This window comes from Lytechinus variegatus, chromosome 17 (genome assembly GCF_018143015.1).
Source record: "Lytechinus variegatus isolate NC3 chromosome 17, Lvar_3.0, whole genome shotgun sequence".
Lineage (NCBI taxonomy): Eukaryota > Metazoa > Echinodermata > Echinoidea > Temnopleuroida > Toxopneustidae > Lytechinus > Lytechinus variegatus.
The window spans coordinates 25,683,769-25,701,875 of NC_054756.1; the positions used below are offsets into that span (position 1 = coordinate 25,683,769).

General features: G+C 37.3%; 1 protein-coding gene across 4 annotated transcripts; it reads left to right on the forward strand.

The window, feature by feature from the left end:
* The first annotated feature begins 3,424 nt into the window (after positions 1-3,424).
* LOC121431324 lies at positions 3,425-18,107 on the forward strand. 4 transcript variants are annotated; one of them, XM_041628841.1, is made up of 7 exons: positions 3,425-3,463; positions 10,782-10,916; positions 11,993-12,235; positions 12,973-13,057; positions 13,997-14,951; positions 16,047-16,119; positions 17,849-18,107. In XM_041628841.1, the coding sequence occupies exons 2-7, from the start codon at positions 10,815-10,817 to the stop codon at positions 17,963-17,965; spliced, it is 1,575 nt and encodes a 524-aa protein (XP_041484775.1). In that variant the 5' UTR covers positions 3,425-3,463; positions 10,782-10,814; the 3' UTR covers positions 17,966-18,107. The 4 variants fall into 4 exon arrangements, with proteins under 4 accessions (XP_041484775.1, XP_041484774.1, XP_041484773.1 ...); XM_041628840.1 differs by having other exon boundaries at positions 3,456-3,536; XM_041628839.1 differs by lacking the exon at positions 3,425-3,463 and adding an exon at positions 6,055-6,811.

The following is an 18,107-nucleotide window of genomic DNA, read 5'->3' on the forward strand; positions in this document are numbered from 1 at the left end:
GAGGATGAAGTTCTCCCTAACTGAATTTTGAGAGAGCAAAGCTCATTAAAAGTGCATTTTCAACCTATAGAGACGGGCCTGATTCTAAAAAAAAAATTGTTATATAGAGCTGGATTTTTAAAAAATATTCTGATCTGGAAAAGGGACAAATTAAGGCCTATAAATGGATATGCATCCCATTAATCATATAGGCCAAATGAGAGTGCTGAGTTTTGTTATCACGTCCTTTAGGATTGGCCCTTATAGGCAGGATCGATGCATGGATTAAGGCAGCGCGAGTCATAAATTGATAAAATATCACGAAAAATTATAATTGGTTTGTTAGAACTCAAGCATATATAAAATACATTTATCACTAATCTAATATAAGCAAGTATAGTGCGAGCTGAAAAAAAATGAATATTCAGATATTGGGCTTTAAACAGGGTATTTTACTGATCACTTTTAATATCAATTTAAAAAAAAACTTGGTGCCCGTCGTTCGAATATGTTTTGTATATTGACTTCAAAACTAGATATTTTAACTTAAGGCAAAATCTCCGTCGGTAAGGTAACATACACTGAACAGCAATTTGAGTGCAAAGTGCTAGCGAAAAATATTTAATGACATGACAAACTTGTAATCTAAGTCTCCTCCTCTTAATTAATTTACCTCTCCTTTTTTCTTCTTTCCTTTCCCCCTTTTTCTGTCCCGGCTTTGCGCTGCTTATGGTGGGGGGGGAGGGGGTCAGGTCGCCATGGATCCGATAGGAGCAGAGCTAGAATCATGACTCAGGGGTGAATATAGGGGGGCGGCCCCTGTAGCTGACGGCACAGTATGAATGGCAAAAAAGACGAAAACAAATGCCAAAAGCTCTATAACTGGAATCCTACACAAAACTAAATCTTTAGAGGAAAAAAGGAAAACATCAGACAATAGAAAGTTTGAACAATATGATTTTTTAAAAGCTGTGCAATGAAAACAGGTCGTCACTGTTTCATGGAGACTTAAAATTGCCGCCGGACATTATTGAGTAATGCACGGACTATTCCCTCTAATTAAAATAATATATATGCCCTATATATGCAATCTTATTTTCAAAAGTTTTGCTTTAATTTTTTTTTTCGACGACATATAAAACGATATGCTACCTTGGTTATTTTGATTACTGCCGCAGATTCGTTATGCCTACCTTTGTCCTTTGATACACATATCAGGGGAAAGTGTCCCTGTCACCATGCACTTGTCTATACCCCGAAATATTACAATGTGAAAGTCTAATACAGTCATAGCTAGAGACTCAGTGTTATTCAAAGGACAGACGCCGCAACAAAAAGTTAATTTGAAAAGAAAAAAATAAATAAAAACAACATTGAAAATTTCATTAAAAAAAACTAATGACATTTTTGAATTTAGCTTAATTTCATTCATTAGAGAGTACACTCATATATACGTACGGACTACGGTCGATGTAAATGCATGACTGTGACGTCACCCACTCACCATTTCTCATGTATTGGAGTTGAGTATATGAACTATATAAATTATCAAATGTTCTATTTTTTCTCCCAACTTGCCCAGTTCAAATAAAGTTTTATTCCCCTACTTTTATCTTAAAATATTATGGTTCAGTCTAGTTTGTTAAATCTGAGTGTCAATTGAAATATTGTATAATTAAAAAAACAACAAAATAAATGAGTGGGGGCCCGACATCACTGTGATGTGCACTGTTTTGTGAAAACTGAGCCAAACTTTGAAATGTCACTTGAATTTTTAAAATAAATTTTACATTCGATTTTGATAAATTTCATTGTGTATAAATGGATTAAAATCAACATTTTCTTGTGTGGATTTGACCTTATAATGACTTTCATATACGGGCTTTCTTTCCGCTTGACCTATTTCTTTCACTGGGCCGGGGGGGGGTCTTCTTTTATGTTTGGCGAGACAATGGCGACCAATGGCACTTTAATTGAATATTTTCGCCATCATTAATTTTTATAAAAGTTTGTTTTCTTCAAATGAAAATCAAATTATCATATTTATCTCCTTTAACTTTCTCATACAACATTTTATAAGGTTGGTTGCAGTTCAACTTAACTCTCCCCCGGGCGGGGGGGGGGGGTGGGCACTTCCATAGACGAGTGGATACCATGCGCGACCATGGGGTCTCGAAAAGTACCATAAACACGTATTTTCCATATTCTGAAAATGCACCCCTTTACTTAACAAGTATTGGCGTCTCAAAACAAAACGACACTCTTGGCAAGTATTCCCTGAAATGAACCCCTAAACAAGTACATCTATATGATTGTCACGTACGGGTCTGTCGGTCGTCGGTTTTACATTTACATACCATTTGGTTTCGTACGGCCCCACCTTCCACAACTCGCGCAAATCGGACTCTAAACACGTAGTGTTGGCATTGGCGGCGGAAGCAAAAAAAGTTAGGGGGGGGGGTCTACCCATAGGCGGCGGAAGCGAGGGGGGGGGGGACGGGGGTGACGTGTCCCCCAAAAATTTTAGGTGGGGGGGGGAAACGGCCCCCCCAATTTAACTTTTTTATTGATTTTTTTTTTTGCTTGTCAATTTTTTCCAGCGTCCCCCCTTAATTCACGTGGACCCCCCCGAAACATGTGTTGTCACCCCCTAAAATTTAGGTTGATGACCTTTTTTTTTTTTTGGCTTGTCAAAAATGTTTGGTTAGCAACTCCTAAAATTTAGGTTGATAAACTTCTTTGGGGGCGCTTGTCCAATTTTTTTACCTGTGTCCATCCAAAAATTTCAGGTGGACACCCCCTAAATTTTTTGGCTTCCGCCGCCAATGGGTCTACCTGAAGTTTGTGATGGACACATGTAAAAAAAATTGACAAGCAAAAAAAAGGTTATCAACTAAAAATATTTGGAGGGATCTGTCCCCCCATCCCCCGCTTCCGCAGCCTATGAGTGTTAAGGACATCCTTTATCAAACATTTAAAGTTGGTTTAGTATATCATCCCCGAAAATTTGACCCTAAACACGTAGCTTTCCTAGCGAAATAGACACACTTTTTCCATTATTTTGGTGTTTTTGATACCCTTATCACGTTACGTACGTAACGTGCCCTATCGTGAAAAAAAACCCTTTTACGTGTTTTTTTTGGGTCGCGCATGGTATCAACTCGTCAATGTAAGTGCCCCCCCCCCCGCGGGCTCTCGACTGAGCATATTCCAACTCCCTCCTATAGGAAAAAGCTATACACAGAGGGCAAAAGCATCTGTTATTTGTTAAATCTGGGTCCCATATCCATATCAGCCCCTCGCTCGGCCCCGCCCGTCCATCGTGGGCCATCATCCACATTGGACGCCCCTATATTTGGCCATCGACGTGCGACACATATAAAAGAATTTTTCGCCCTCAACATCTATCTCTGCCTAATTGATAGCCACGATCGAGAGACGGAACGAAGTTAATACTAAAATAGCAAGGGAGAACGAAAGAAAGGTTGGTAGCTTTTTCCTAGTTTTCGTCATTAACGTTAGGCCTATATGAAATCATAGCTCCATGATGAATTAATGTAAGTTTGAATACTTATTACCACGTAATGTCGTAAAAATGAGAAGAAATACTATTATCATGCGTAGGCATTTCCAAGGCCAAGCACCGGGTACTGGGACGTCGCCACGAAACATTTCGGTTCGGGCTGCCGCAGCACAGGCGCAGTGACGTCGCCTGGGCTGCTGGGCATTCATGGCATACATTGCTGCGCGGCAGCCGACCCGATTGGCTAGCCTGGGCTGGGGCGTTTTGGGGAGTGAAAGTCATATACTGTACGTATCACTCCCCACTAACGCCTGGTACTCCTACCTATATTTCCCCACATACGGGTACAAAACCAGAAACTTTCACCCCCGAGAATTCTACTTTCCCTCTAAAAGATCAGTAGAGGCGCTGGTCAGAAAATTGGGATCGTCCCATTTTACTACAGAATACAGGTACTGCAGTGTCTCAGTTTATATTAGGATTTCTTCACACAAGAAATCTAGGAAAGTTCATTCACCTGTCAAGTGCCGACACCAATCATTGAGGTCACTGAATCTATTTTTAGCACTCTCAATTTCCGTAATTGCTGTCTTTGTCTCGTAGGGGGAAGTGAAAAAAAAAACGTCCCCATAAACAAGGACAGTCTCAATTTATCAAGACATGATTTGTCTTGGTTTATGGGGATATCCTTGTTTTCTGGGACAATCCCAATTTTTGGACTAGCGCCTCTACTGAAGATCTAGCCCTAAAACATGTACATGGGGTCCAAATTCACTTCCAACATTTCTGAGATATTGATTTCATTTTTAAAGAAGAATTCATTAAAAAAACGAGAGATTTGTTACGAAAAGATGGGAAGAGCTTACGGCCGTGTCTACGTCGCCATCTTGATTTCTTTGTCTTCGGCTTCGCGACAGCACGCAAATCGATCTGAATTGTTTGTTACTTGATAACATTGTGCCTTTTTTCTGAAAATTTCTGTCATACCATAGGCATTAGGCCTATATGTAGATTATCATTATTACTATAAATATTATATTGATTTTAATACTAGACCTTTAGTAGTGATTGACAGGGTGTGATACTGATATGAAAACTAATATTTTTCTATGTTCTCTACTTCTACTCACCAACCGTCTGACTTCTGATCCAAAAAGGCACACTTAAGTTGATTCACGGAGTCCATGAATTAAGCTTCAAAGATAATATGAAACTAGCGATTTCAGTTGTTTATAAGCGATTTAGTCCGTTGAGGGCATACAATGAATCGCGACTAGAGCTTTAGTTGATGACCGAACCGCAGAAGATATTAATCACTGAAAGTGAAGTCCAAAGTTATTGCACAATCCCAACACAACAGAAAACTTGTCGGCTAAAAAAAAGAAAATGAATTTGAAGCTCCTCTATGGCACACAGAAAATACAAATAAAATAATCCACTGGTATGTCCACAGATGAAAAGTTGAACTTAGAAATGCAGAACTATGTATTTCCAATATAAATATCCAAGTGTATAAATCCAGATATGGGTGTATATAGAATCCAAGAATGGTTTAATTGTAAAACCACAAGGTTTAGCAACCTTCTTCAATAAACGCGTGACCACAAAGTTGACTCCTCGAGATCACAAGAAGAAGTGAAGTAAATACATTTTCACAGAAAAAGCTCCGTCATAAGCCATGCCTTACCAAAATGATTGGTTGAATAAAAGTTTGTTGACCATAAACAAAAGCTGTAATTCGTTGATGGATTGTAAAGAAAACTTGATTGGCTGTTCAGAAGTCTACAAAACATGGAGCTTTGGAATGCGCGTACATGTCAAAAAGTATTACAAAACAGGAAATGTTTGTACGCTTGTCAAATATGTGAAAACATGTGATTTACAAAGGTTAATGCACTTTAAAAATGAAGTTCTGTATAATTTGAAGAAAACGTGAAGTTGGTACAGACCCTTTCGTGCAATCGGCTCTGCTGATCCCGGAGATCTACAGCTGGTTGCTGCATTGTTGAAATTAAATAGCAGTATGTCGTATAAGACTAAGACTGAGCACAAAACACTTCCTCCCTAGGCCATTCCATTCCTTGTTTTTATTTGGCAGTAAGTTATGATTGACTATTTTTGACACACACTATGAGAAGTAGGGTAACAATTTTATTTAGTATTATTTAGTATTATTTTTTTTATTTTTTTTTATTATTTCTTTTATCTATTCCTTTTTTCTATGAAAGAAAGAATAAAAAAAAAACATTTGAATACATATAAAACAAAAAACTGAGGAATCAGATATCAGCAAACAATAGGGGGATTACTTCCCGAAAACGATAAGGTTGTTGATCGAAGATCTATGAGATATTACATAAAAGAAAAACATAAGAGGGGATAACGTTTTAACAAGTTTTTTGGTACTTTGAATTCTCAATGTATCAAGCACCATTTGTGATAAATTTTGATTTTTTTTATGTAGATTAGTTACAATTCCAATAATCTCAGTGGCCTAAGATATTGTAGTGACTTGACTATAGCTTTTCATATATCTACATCTATATATTCTTTTCTTGTATATATTTTCATTTATATTTCAATATTCTGTTCATGTTGTATATAAATTCTTTCTTTTATTTCCAATTTCATATCTATATTCTAACTTGTTTCTGCCACATGTGCAATGTACTATACTTTACTTGCACAGAACAAGGCAACTCATTTCCTGCCCAAATCTACTTGGCAAACACATTCTTATATTAAGAAACAACCTTTCTTTTGTCCTAGACTTGGAGCAAACATCCTTTCATTGTTCCTTGTTTATTGCAATGAACTTGCAAGTATACTTCATCACTACAGAGATGCTTGCATGTTTACTTTTCTCACAGTCTGCTTCTCTCTTCTTTGTTCTTCTCAACTGTGTTTTGCCCCCCTTTTTGGCGCTTATTTCTTTGTTTCACCTTTTCTGATGTTGGTAAAAACAACCTGTTTTCTCTACCACATCATCACTCTACTCTCTGCCTTCGTCCTAACCACTCATGCTGACCATCTCATCCAGCTGCTAGTGAGGATCAAACCAAATCTTGTGGAGGATCATTTTATACTCATTTCTCTATCTTTTTCAATTCTTACTTCATACCGTCACTTCCACTCCTTTGAAGTTTATATTCTCTGCATACTTAATGAGCTCATTACTTCGCGAGACATTTTGTGACGTCTGTCCCTTTTTTCTAATCTATTTGAAATTGTGAAGTGCATATATTTCTTGTCACTGGATTTGTGAAATTTACCTGAGCGGCTGGATCCTCTGGCGAGCAAGAATTTAAGGTAGGACCTAACTTTTATATAAATATTAGGAAATCAGATCCCAATTTCCTAAAATATATTTTCTGGGGTTACATTGATCCATAAAGTAAAGACAGAGAGAGAGAGGATTCATGTGATCAAGGAGTGATAAGATAGAAAAAAAAACTGATTTGAAAAAACTGATTTGAAATGACTGAAAGAGAGACAGGCAAAGAAAGAACTTAGTTTGAGTAGCCTTGACTGATGACTCTGTGATGATGAAGATTCTGCTAGGATCGAAAGCTTAGGCCCCTTTTGACTCTCTTATGATATTTTTACGTATTTTTACATATACTTTTTCATCATGCCTCACGTAGCCTTGTAACCCTTCCCATAGACGCATAAGCGAGACCTGTACAACGGATGGATTAGAGGGTGAAATCCGTTTGTATATACTGTAGAGACAGACTGTACTAAGTTTATGTATCATGTGAACACTTCCTTTAATCTAAATTGTATGCTGTGTGAACACAGCTTCTACTACAACTATAGACATTCCCCTGTCTTGGATACAAGATGTTGATGACAATGCATCCATTTCTAGTATGTTAGCCTTAAGCTGCTGCATTGGGCAATTTATAGGGGTCTATTGTAACATCATGCCTTGCTCACTGATGCTTGGCAATGACATAGCAGTACCTCCTAGCAAGGCACAGCGTATAAATAGGAGACACAGTTTTAGTGAGGAGTTGTTTTGAGTCGATTACGAATGATCCATCGCTGAAAGCGTATACTAACCTGTGGAAGTAACATACACTGGCAGATACAGCCTGCAGTTGGGATCAGAGCGATCTGCTACGCGAGTTTAAGTCCTGAGCATCCAACCAGGCCTGTAATCTCCAACTTAGAGATCCATAATTAAGGTTCAAGCTTTAGTTGTATTTGTAGTAGTTTATAGTATAAGTTTATTATCACTCACACAACATGCGAGGTTAGTAATACTAACCTCGCACAACGCATGTGGTTTCATAGTAAACTTTGACGTTTTCATTCATCACACGAATGTGAGGGAATAAAAAACGCCAAACGTTTCAGTATTTCTCCACTAATGATTTCTTTTTAATAGTTTTAGTTTAAAAAAAAAAATAAATTGGAAATTATTTATAAAACTGTTTTTATCGCTTACCTCCAAGTCTCAACCAGGATACTCCGTTCGATCCGTCCTTAATACTGCGGTGGAAAGTACGCAAACAACAATCGAAAAGCAATTTTTCGTATCGAACATTCTCAATTCAAGTCGTCAGCGCGTAATAGGAAATTGTACCAAAAATCAACAGGTTGCATCTCATGTATATACTTATTGGTAAAGTACGCCATCTTTTGACAAGATGATGATGAAAGTGGATTGAACGAGCAAGAAAATAATGCTGATCGCCTAGAATGCAGCTAGCTTGCAACACCGTAAACAAAGGTACGGTAGGCACTTAAGAACCAAGTTTGAAAGGACACTCGTAAAATTATGTCACTCTCGCGATGAATATTCATTAGATCCTGGTCGTGCGTGTTCAATACAAACTCTCTGCATGCATGCACTCGGTGTGTATTGAACACGCACGACCACGATCTAATGAATATTCATCGGCGAGAGTGACATAATTTTACGAGTATCCTTTCAAAATTGGTTCTTAAGTGCCTACCGGCTTGGTGGTGAATAATATCGCGCGCCCTCTTTTGGCAAAAGTTGATATCAACGCTGATCAAGAGGCATCTACGTGAAGATCACGAAAAATGCTCTTATTTTATTAAAACAAACAAAAAGAATTCAACAAACGATCCATATGGTTCGGTAAGTGTTATAGAAAAATTATAAGTCATAGCTATGATGTAAAGTCATAGTTATTTTAGTGAAAATGGTGTGAAAGATTCGCGTGCACCAGGTGCATATGAATCCTTCACACACGAGACGATTTGAAACCATGAGTGGTTTATTATAGGCCACGATACAACAATACGCCTACTGCGTCTGAAGGTGTAAAGAGTGTGTTAGTCAAAAGATGAAAAATTTGAGGTTTCTTGTGATAAATGATAAATCCATAATTTATTGTTTGAAATAGACATGAAATGAAATACTCCGAAAATTTGCTTTGCCCAATTGACCGTGGGCCCGGCAGCCACTGTGCAGCGCCAGATAGACAAGGCTCTATCCCTTTAATTGTTGAACGCCAAACAGGGTAGCAACAACTCCCATCTTTAAATGTCTGACGCGGCCGGGCTTTGAACCCCCGACCTGGTTGTGAGACGGACGCTCTACCAACTGAGCCAACACACCGGTTATCAGACCAATGTCTTGTAGATTGGGCTGATCATATTAGCTAAGAGAAATTACAACAACCAACCTGCGGATAGCCGCTGATCCTTGAGTACCGGGGGAAGAACAACAAAGAAGAAGAAGTAGATCCTTCGATCCATTTGTAAACAAAGCAAATACAATAAACTTGACCCTTGAAGCACTTCGTTATGACGTACCTTTGATTAGTGACCTTACAATGCCATTTTGAAGAACAATTTATAGATAAGAATTATTCAACAAACATGACAAATAATAAAATCTAATACATGTACATAATTTTAATATACAATAATAATTATTTATAATCAAGTTCCAAATTTTATTATTTGTTAAATAATAGTTTTCATCTATAAATTGTTCTTCAAAACGAACATCCTGTCCGAGTTTCAGGTCAAAGCTCATTAGGGTCAATGAACTTTGACCATGTTGGTGGTATTTGTTGAATTTCCAGCGCAACTTTAAAAGTTTGTGGAGCTACATGTACATGTAGTTCATGAAACTTAGACATAAGAGTAATATGATGCTAATTTCAGCATCAAATTTGTCCTAGACGATGACGTCATGACCAATATGCTACAGTTAAGAAGAGCTAGCGCCATGAGATGCAGCGCTCTGCAGAGCTGTTGAAATGGTTGCGCTGGCCTGCAGTGTGGTGGTTGCTATGAGATGGGATTGGCAACTGGTAGCAATCGGATCTTTATAGTTCAGTCGCATCGCATACACCGTAGTGTGCGCTGGGCTTAATACTGAACCTCTGAACCAAGCCTCTGTGTTCGATGTGGTTTGGAAGTGCCATGTTTGGCGAACTTCCATTTGGTTCAGCTACACATAGCACTTGCCATAGGCATTCATTATTCTGGGTCATCTGTCCGTCCATCCGTTCAACCCATCATTTTTTTGCGACCCATATCTCGCCTCTATTTCCTGTAAAATGAATATTACCAACTAAAACTCTATATAGTGATTGTCTCTCCTGCAAAGCAGAAGCAAGGCATAGCCATAGGCACCAGTTTCTGAAGTGGTGATGGTGACATTGATAGCTGAATGTTCATGTAGCTACATGTATTTATAGTCCAATGTCATATCATTTGGGTCATTAAACTTTCACCATGTTGTCTATCAACATCAAAAGCTTATTACCAAAGGCCAGGGTGCCGTTTCATAAAGCTGTTCGTAAGTTAAGAGCAACTTTAAGAATGACTCACTGGTGAACCTTTCTTATGCGCTTAACCATCACCAATGAATATACCATTTTGCACAAGAAAGGATCACCATTCATTCTTAAAGTCACTCTTACAACAGCTTTATGAAACGCCCAATGGGATTTTCAATTTTTAAGATGACTTCAAAATGAAATTATATGAAGTCCATGTTCTTGAAAATTAGTAGTTATCAGGGATTGCAATCGGATGACTTTGCATTTTTCATGTCACTGGGACAAGGTCAAAGGTTATTTCAGATTAATTAACTTTGATGACAATTTATGATTTCTTCATTATTTCAAAAGCATGTTGTAAAATTTAATGGAACTTAATACTGCAACATGGTTATCACAATGTCCGCATGGAATGTTATGAAGTCAATTTCAAAGGTCATTAAGGTCTGTGAACTTAGCTCATGAAGGAAAACAACAATATGATTTTTTGCTTTCGTACTTTGCAGGTTCTTCCATCGCATTAAGCAGCCAATTGGGTCATGGAGTTCAGTGGATTTGATGATGATCTCTTTCAAGAAACGGAGAAAAGGGCAAAGAGAGCTGAAGCAGTGGATTATAAACCAAAATCAGTCCCCCCTCAGGTTGGTAATAGATTGTCTTTACAAAGTGGTGATATGGATCTTAGTCAAATGATTAGTGTTTGGTACCACAAAATCCTAAAATAGCCCTTAGAACTGACATGTATACTGATTTTCGACATGCATTCATCGGAGTCAAATCGCATGAATGACTAGAACGCTAGAGTGAAGCAATATGTAATAAAACCGAGAGAGACATTGGACGCTAAACAGTGAGCTGTAATTGGCCGTCAAGATTACTAGCGTCCATTGTTTCTTTCAGTTCTTTTATACCGGTATATTGTTTTGCTCTAGCGTTCTAGTCATTCATGCAATTTTACTCTGATGTGCTTCAGAATGTCCGTTTTCAAATGATTGAAATGACCCTGTAACCCATAATCGGATTGGCATTTAATAACGATCTAATTATGGCTGATCAGCGAACTAAAAAAAATGTGTTATCTTTCAGAGTCCACGAAAGAAGGGAATATTCTTTCTTGTTCTTGATAGGTTTCCAACTCAATCAAAATGATTTCAAGGAAATATGGACAATAGATGATCATTTCATCGATGTAAAGATATGAAATGTGAAATTTCAGCATTTTTTCGGGAAGGTTTTTTGTTTTTCATATGGTGAAACGGTTGTCAAACTTGGAAAATAATTACTGGTATGCTTTCATCGGTTGTGTAAACTGCATTTAAACATTTTGACTTGGCCCTAATCTCGATGCAAATACAGATGAAAAATTGTGCCAAATAGGCAATGGCTCTTCTCCATTATTGTCTAGACCTGCATACAAACCAATTTAAGCAGGAGAAAACTTTATAATACTTGTGAAAATTTTTCAAATAATTGAAATTCGAAATCTAGATCTAGAGACAAAAATACCTGATTTTACATACAAACATGTAAACCTGTAATCATACTGTAGTCCTCCATTTATTTCTATCCATATGTTCATTATGGCATGTATTCTAACTGAAAGTTGTGTTATAATTAATCACACTTAATTCTTTGGCACGCCCCCCCCCCCATTGGATGTATCATGGATCTTTGTCACTATCTGTCTGTGCATTATTTGCTATATTCCTATAAAAAGTGGTACATGGATGACCAGGCCTCACCAGATGATGACATTGATAAGGTTCATTTCTACATCTTCCGTGGCAACCAGCATTACTACCGGAGGGCGTGGTCAGATGCCTTGGATGCCTATACTGAAGCCTTGGACTACGTTGCCCCTAACAACGGCAACTTCAGGCGATTGCTCCTGGAATCCGTCGCTAGATGTCGGTGGAGACTGGGAGATGCTGATGGAGCGGTAGAGATGGGGAAGAAATTGGTATGCACTACAAGGAATTATCTGAACTGATTTTACCAAAATCTTCATAGGTTTGGATCTTGGAAAACTATCTTTAATAAGCTATTTTCAGTTCATTTCATGCTTAATTATACAATTTAACAAAAAAGGGAGAATTATTTTGATATGTATAGGATCCTGATTTATTATAAAGTGTACTCTAATGATTTGTGGAATATGAATAAATATGATAAATTTGATAGATTACAAAATTGCAAAAATACTTGCACATCCATTGAAATGCATTCTAGTTTATCCACACCAGAAGTTATAGGGTATAGGCCTTCACATTGATGAGATGAACTGGTATATCAACATATTTAAGAGAGGCAGGACACAAAATTATTTTTCTTTATTTTCAGGGGCCAATCTTCGCAATTTACTGTCTGACTTTGCAACATTGGATAAGCTTTAATTGGAGTGAATGGGGTCTCCTTTTTATTTCCTTGGCTTTTGAGCTTTTTGGGGCAAAAGGCCTCTAACCCTTTTATACTTTTTTACCTGAAGAAAAGACGTTCAATATCCACATCCACTTCAAAGAGCTACTCATAAATGATATATATTTTTCAAATGATGGGGACAGATTATGCAAGAAATTGTGCTTCTTTGACCCCTTCACATATAAAACTTTCTTTTGTCAATGATTTTGTATATTTATATGTTTTTTAATTGTGAAATAAAATTTGGACATTCTCTTGGCTTACACATGTATTTCACAGGTTGAGGAATCGAGCAATGATCATCAACTGTTCTGTGCACATGCTGCTCTGGCCATGTTTTATGATGCAGCAGGAAATGCTGACAGTAAGTGTATATCATTCCCATAAAGAAGTATATGCATACACATTTTAAGGTTTTAACAGATACATGTATATGTGCCTCAATCACATAAGCCTGTCTTGGAACCAATCTTTAACACCAGGGCACCATTGCATAAAAGTCGTTGAGCTGGCTAAACCTAAATAGCTTTGGACAATTGTTGGGCCTGGAAAAGTGAGATTATTACTTTACCATGATGCTATTGGCATGCATTGGCCATACATGTTGTCTGCTTTTGTTATCTATTGTTCTACCCTGGATGATTGATATCCAAATGGAGTCAGATTTCCTATGGAAACAGACAACAATCTCTCTTAAAGGTCACCATCCAATAGATGTTATAAGAGCCTTGCCTGAATCATCTTAGTCAGTTTGTAACTTCAACATACATGTATGGCTGAATAACGGATGCATGTCACAAAGCCTAGTTCCAATATTCCATGGATATTTATCCATATGTTGCCTTATAGAAACAGTACTTCTCAGCCAATCAAAACTCAGGATTCCACTGTTATTGCGATGGCAACGTTGAGGAAACGATGCTCAAAGAGTTGTAGACATACTGTGGCCCGAATTCAGAAAGATTTTTTCAATTTTACCAAGGTACAAAGCCGTGGTATTATGCAGATTTTGTGTATACAATTACGCCTTGATATTTCATTGTGTACACTAACAAGTCCAATTGTAAATGTACACCTTTAGCAAAGAGCACTTAACTCACGCTTGAATTGAGAGCAATACAAGAAATAAGCACAGTCCATGGTTTTGTATCATGGTACAATTGAATCCATCTTTGAGGAATTCTAGACAATGAATGTATTTCAAATTGGCTGAACCAAATATATAATATATCTGTAGTGGTAACCCTTTCTTGAGCATTAGTTAATTTTTTTATGTTCTGCTCCAATTCTTATCCCCTGAAAGATCAAGCAAGTAGCCTCAGGCTATGTCTGGACTTACGACCTTTGAGCGTTCAGCACTGGATTCAGCTTGCCAAAGTACACCTCAAAAAATTCACGTCAAAAAGTTGCAGGAGCGTATCGAATCCCGATGCAGCTGCGGATAATTTACAAAGCAAGGGATTCCAAGGACAATCCAGTGATAATACGTCTTTCATTTCGGATAAAAGCCATTCTGCCTTTGAAAGGACTAGTCATTGTGACTCTGCAAATGTGGAGTTAAGCTCTTCTTCCACTCAACATGCTTCTGCACAGAATGGCAATAGTTCTTCATTGACAGGACAGGGCAGGCACAAGTACATGAGCAGAGAATGTAGAGTGGACAAGAAAGGTGAATACATTATGGAGAAATCACAGAATGGTATGGACAAGAATTGTGTTTCTCATGTTGGTCACGATAGTGATGGATGCATAAAGAGATTATTCGATCAAAGCTCGTCATTGATGTCATCAATGTCAGCCTCAGTATCATCATCTGCATCATCGTTGGTATCATCATCAGTACAATCCACATCGTCGTCAGCATCATCCTCATCATCAGTGTCATTCACTTCATCGTCAGTATCATCAACATCATCATCGGTATTGACAGCTTTATCATCAGTATCATCAGTATCTTCATCAATATCCTCGTCAGTGTCGTCAACGGCATCTTCCAGGTCATCATCAGTGTCGTTGAAGCAGGAAGATAGCCCAGCATTGACAGGGAATATCCAAAGGCAGTGCCGACCATCGCCGGCCGGAGACAATAATTCTGACCTAGACAGACTATCAAAGTTGTCTCTAGATGGCAAAGGTACCCTTGTGTCTTCAGGATCTCAAGTTAACGGGTTGTTGATGGATGAAAGTGTTGGCGACACAGATGAAGAACAAGAATGTTCTGTTGTCATGGAAGCTGTTAAGTGCCTCTTAAGAGCAAAGTAAGTATAGATAATGATAAAATTGATAAGGTATAGATGATTATGATGATGAAATCAAGGGTCATGGGTTTGAATTCCAGCCATGGTGTAGTTTGCTACAGCAAGAAATCGATCCACATTGTACTGCCTTCAACCCAGGTGAGGGAAATGGGTACCTGGTAGGAATGTACTCCTTTAAAATCATTGTGGGCTGTAAATAGTTGTTGCCAGGCCAAAGCAGGGACGACAATGTCCAAGCGCATAGAGACACATAAAATGGGGGGACCATGCATTCTTTGTTATAGGACCAAAGCTATGGAATCAACTGCCTATCCATTCACGCCAAATTTCGTCAATAGAAACATTCAATTCCCAACTGGAACTTTTTGTTCCTCTCCCATTAATAGTTTAATAGTGTGTTATATTCTGGAGAATTCAAAATTCTAGTCTTTTCTCTTTTCTATATCGTTTGCATGTATGTTTATTTTTCTTGAAGCCCCATGAGCACCAAAAGGTGGGCCTGTACACTATAAAAACTAGCCACCATTATTATTATTAATGTATGGTGATATGTATTATATGACACCTAGCTAGATCCTTGTCAATTGATCGGTTGTGTGATATTGATTATTCAGCCCATTTTACAATGATGTCATCAACCGTGCAATTTTGGATCCATTCATGGTGCAATTTTGGATCCAGACTGCTGCAGGCACCATACCACACGTAAAATCACTCGTGTTTGCAGCGCGCATGTTGTATGTACCATAGGTATGACGTATGAATGCGACAATCAACAGACCGAGCTCACACTGCATGAACATATTTTGCATTGAAATTCATTGATTTGATATGAAAACAAATCTAATTTTAGGTGTCATATAAACCAAATAATGAATGTTCTTTTCATTTGTGCAATGGACAGAACACTTCATTCGGTGAAAGATGATACTTGGCTACGCCTCATTGAATTGATCATTTAATCTTTCACCTCATGAAGTATTCTGTCCATTGCACTCATAAACATTCATTATTTGTATACTATATAAGAACAGCAAAGTAGTGATATAATGAATTCATGAAGACTGATTTCACACTTCTCTTTTGTTTCTTCAGAGTCATCTTGAAGAGTCTTCAAATCTGTGCTGTCTCGATCACTAAGATGAGGAATGATCAACTTTTAGCAGAAGTAAGTAAAATTTTTAGTTAAAGGTATTTGATGAATATTAAAGGTCAAGTCCACCCAAGAAAATTGTTGATTTGAAAACAATAAAGAAAAATCAAACTAGCATAACGCTGAAAAATTTCATCAAAATCGGATGTGTAATAAGAAAGTTATGACATTTTAAAGTTTCACAAAACAGTGTATGCACAACTCGGTGACAAGTAAATGAGACAGTCGATGATGTCCCTCACTCACTACTTCTCTTGTTTTTTATTGTTGAAATGTACACAATTTTTCATTTTTTGGAGATTCGACAATAAGGACCATCTTGACTGAGCCATATAGTATTAAACAATGCTAATTCCACATGCTCAGGGAGGGATTAATCGTTGTTTCACTTGACAATGAGGAGAAAATTGGAATGTTTCATATGTCACATAATAAAATACAAAAGGAATAGTGAGTGGATGATTTCATCAGTCTACTCATTTGCATACTGACCAGGTTGTGCATATACAACTGTTTTGTAAAATTATGCCAAACTTTAAAATGTCATAACTTTCTTATTTACATCCGATTTTGATGAAATTTTCAGTGTTATGCTTGTTGGATTTTCTCTTTTTATTCAAATAAACTGTTTGTTGGGGTGGATGTGTCCTTTAACAATAATCCATGCCAGATGGAGTTCTTGGTAAGTTTTTTTTGCTGCAAAAAAAATACTGATTGAAAAAAAATATATATTTTTACAAATGAGAGAGTATACATAGAGGAAGTTTGAATGAGAGATGACATGGTTATTTGTGTAATGTTTGATGGTACTACTATTATTATTTATTAGGCAAAGAAATGTACAAAGAACCATACATTTCAGTATTAACAATACAAGATAAGAATTATCAACCACTGGACACCAGGGACTGTGGCATAAAGCCTCCTGTCCCAAGTGATATTTCATATTATTGACCATTGGGGCCACAGTCTTGCAAAGAGTTATGATTGATCCGGGCAACCTCAACTATATGGAAATCCATCAATGCCAAAAAATTTTCTACAGGAAATTTCCAACATATCCTTTGTAAATAAAAGGAGCACACTAAATAATAAAGAAATGGATGTAGGAATATATAACATATCTAGAGAACATTTAGAACAAACATGCATTTGAGATGTTGGCGTTGCTGGCTTTCCATAATTGTGGTTGCACTTCTGGATCTATAGCAAGTCTTTGAATGATTGGCCCCTGGTTATCTCAGAATGCACTTTTAGTAAAGACATTGTCAAGTTGATGCTCCATTTTCTTGTGCTTGACTCTTCTATTTCCTCACTGCTTTTATTGTGCATTGAGCACTCTGCAGAGTGAACTTGGTGCATTTATAAAACAATGGTGAAGGTTCAATAAATATCTATCAAAGAATGAATGTTTTAAAGATTTAAATTTGTGATTATATATGCGAGCAGCTTCCCTATGTATTATATCATGTATAAATTCTTTGAATTCCAAGTTTTTATAGGAAAGTGATTTATTTATATGGAATATAATTGATACAAATGTTATTATCATTATTGTATTATTGTAATTATTACTATTTTTAGTAGTATTAGTAGTAGTAATCATAGCAGTAGTAGTAGTAGTATAGTGGTAGTAGTAGTAGTAGTAATAGTAGTAGTAGTGGTATCTAGTATTATCTTTTTCCATAACTTCTACCTTCAACATTCTATCCAATTTTCTCTCTCTCATTTTGATCCCATGCAGATTGATGAATGGTTGTCCACTCTTCATCTTGATGCGGCCTTTATTCAGGAGATGAGTAAGAAAATGTACAATGAAGTTTACGACAAAGACATCAAAGAAGAAGTAGTCACAAGTTGATTATTCTGTTTCTATTTCTGGTAACTCCCGTAGGTTCTTGGCAGGTCAGCATTTCTGCTGGTGAACGTCAAGCCGGTATATAACCAATTACCTAGGAAATATTTTCCGTCTTGGTAAATCAGTCATAGTGGCTGACGTTACA

Excerpts from the sequence above, each read along its gene's own strand:
- LOC121431324 (XM_041628841.1), top strand. The coding sequence starts at position 10,815 with ATGGAGTTCAGTGGATTTGATGATGATCTCTTTCAAGAAACGGAGAAA. Across the intron at positions 12,236-12,972 it reads TAGAGATGGGGAAGAAATTG|GTTGAGGAATCGAGCAATGA; the intron begins GTATGCACTACA and ends TGTATTTCACAG. Across the intron at positions 14,952-16,046 it reads AAGTGCCTCTTAAGAGCAAA|AGTCATCTTGAAGAGTCTTC; the intron begins GTAAGTATAGAT and ends TTGTTTCTTCAG.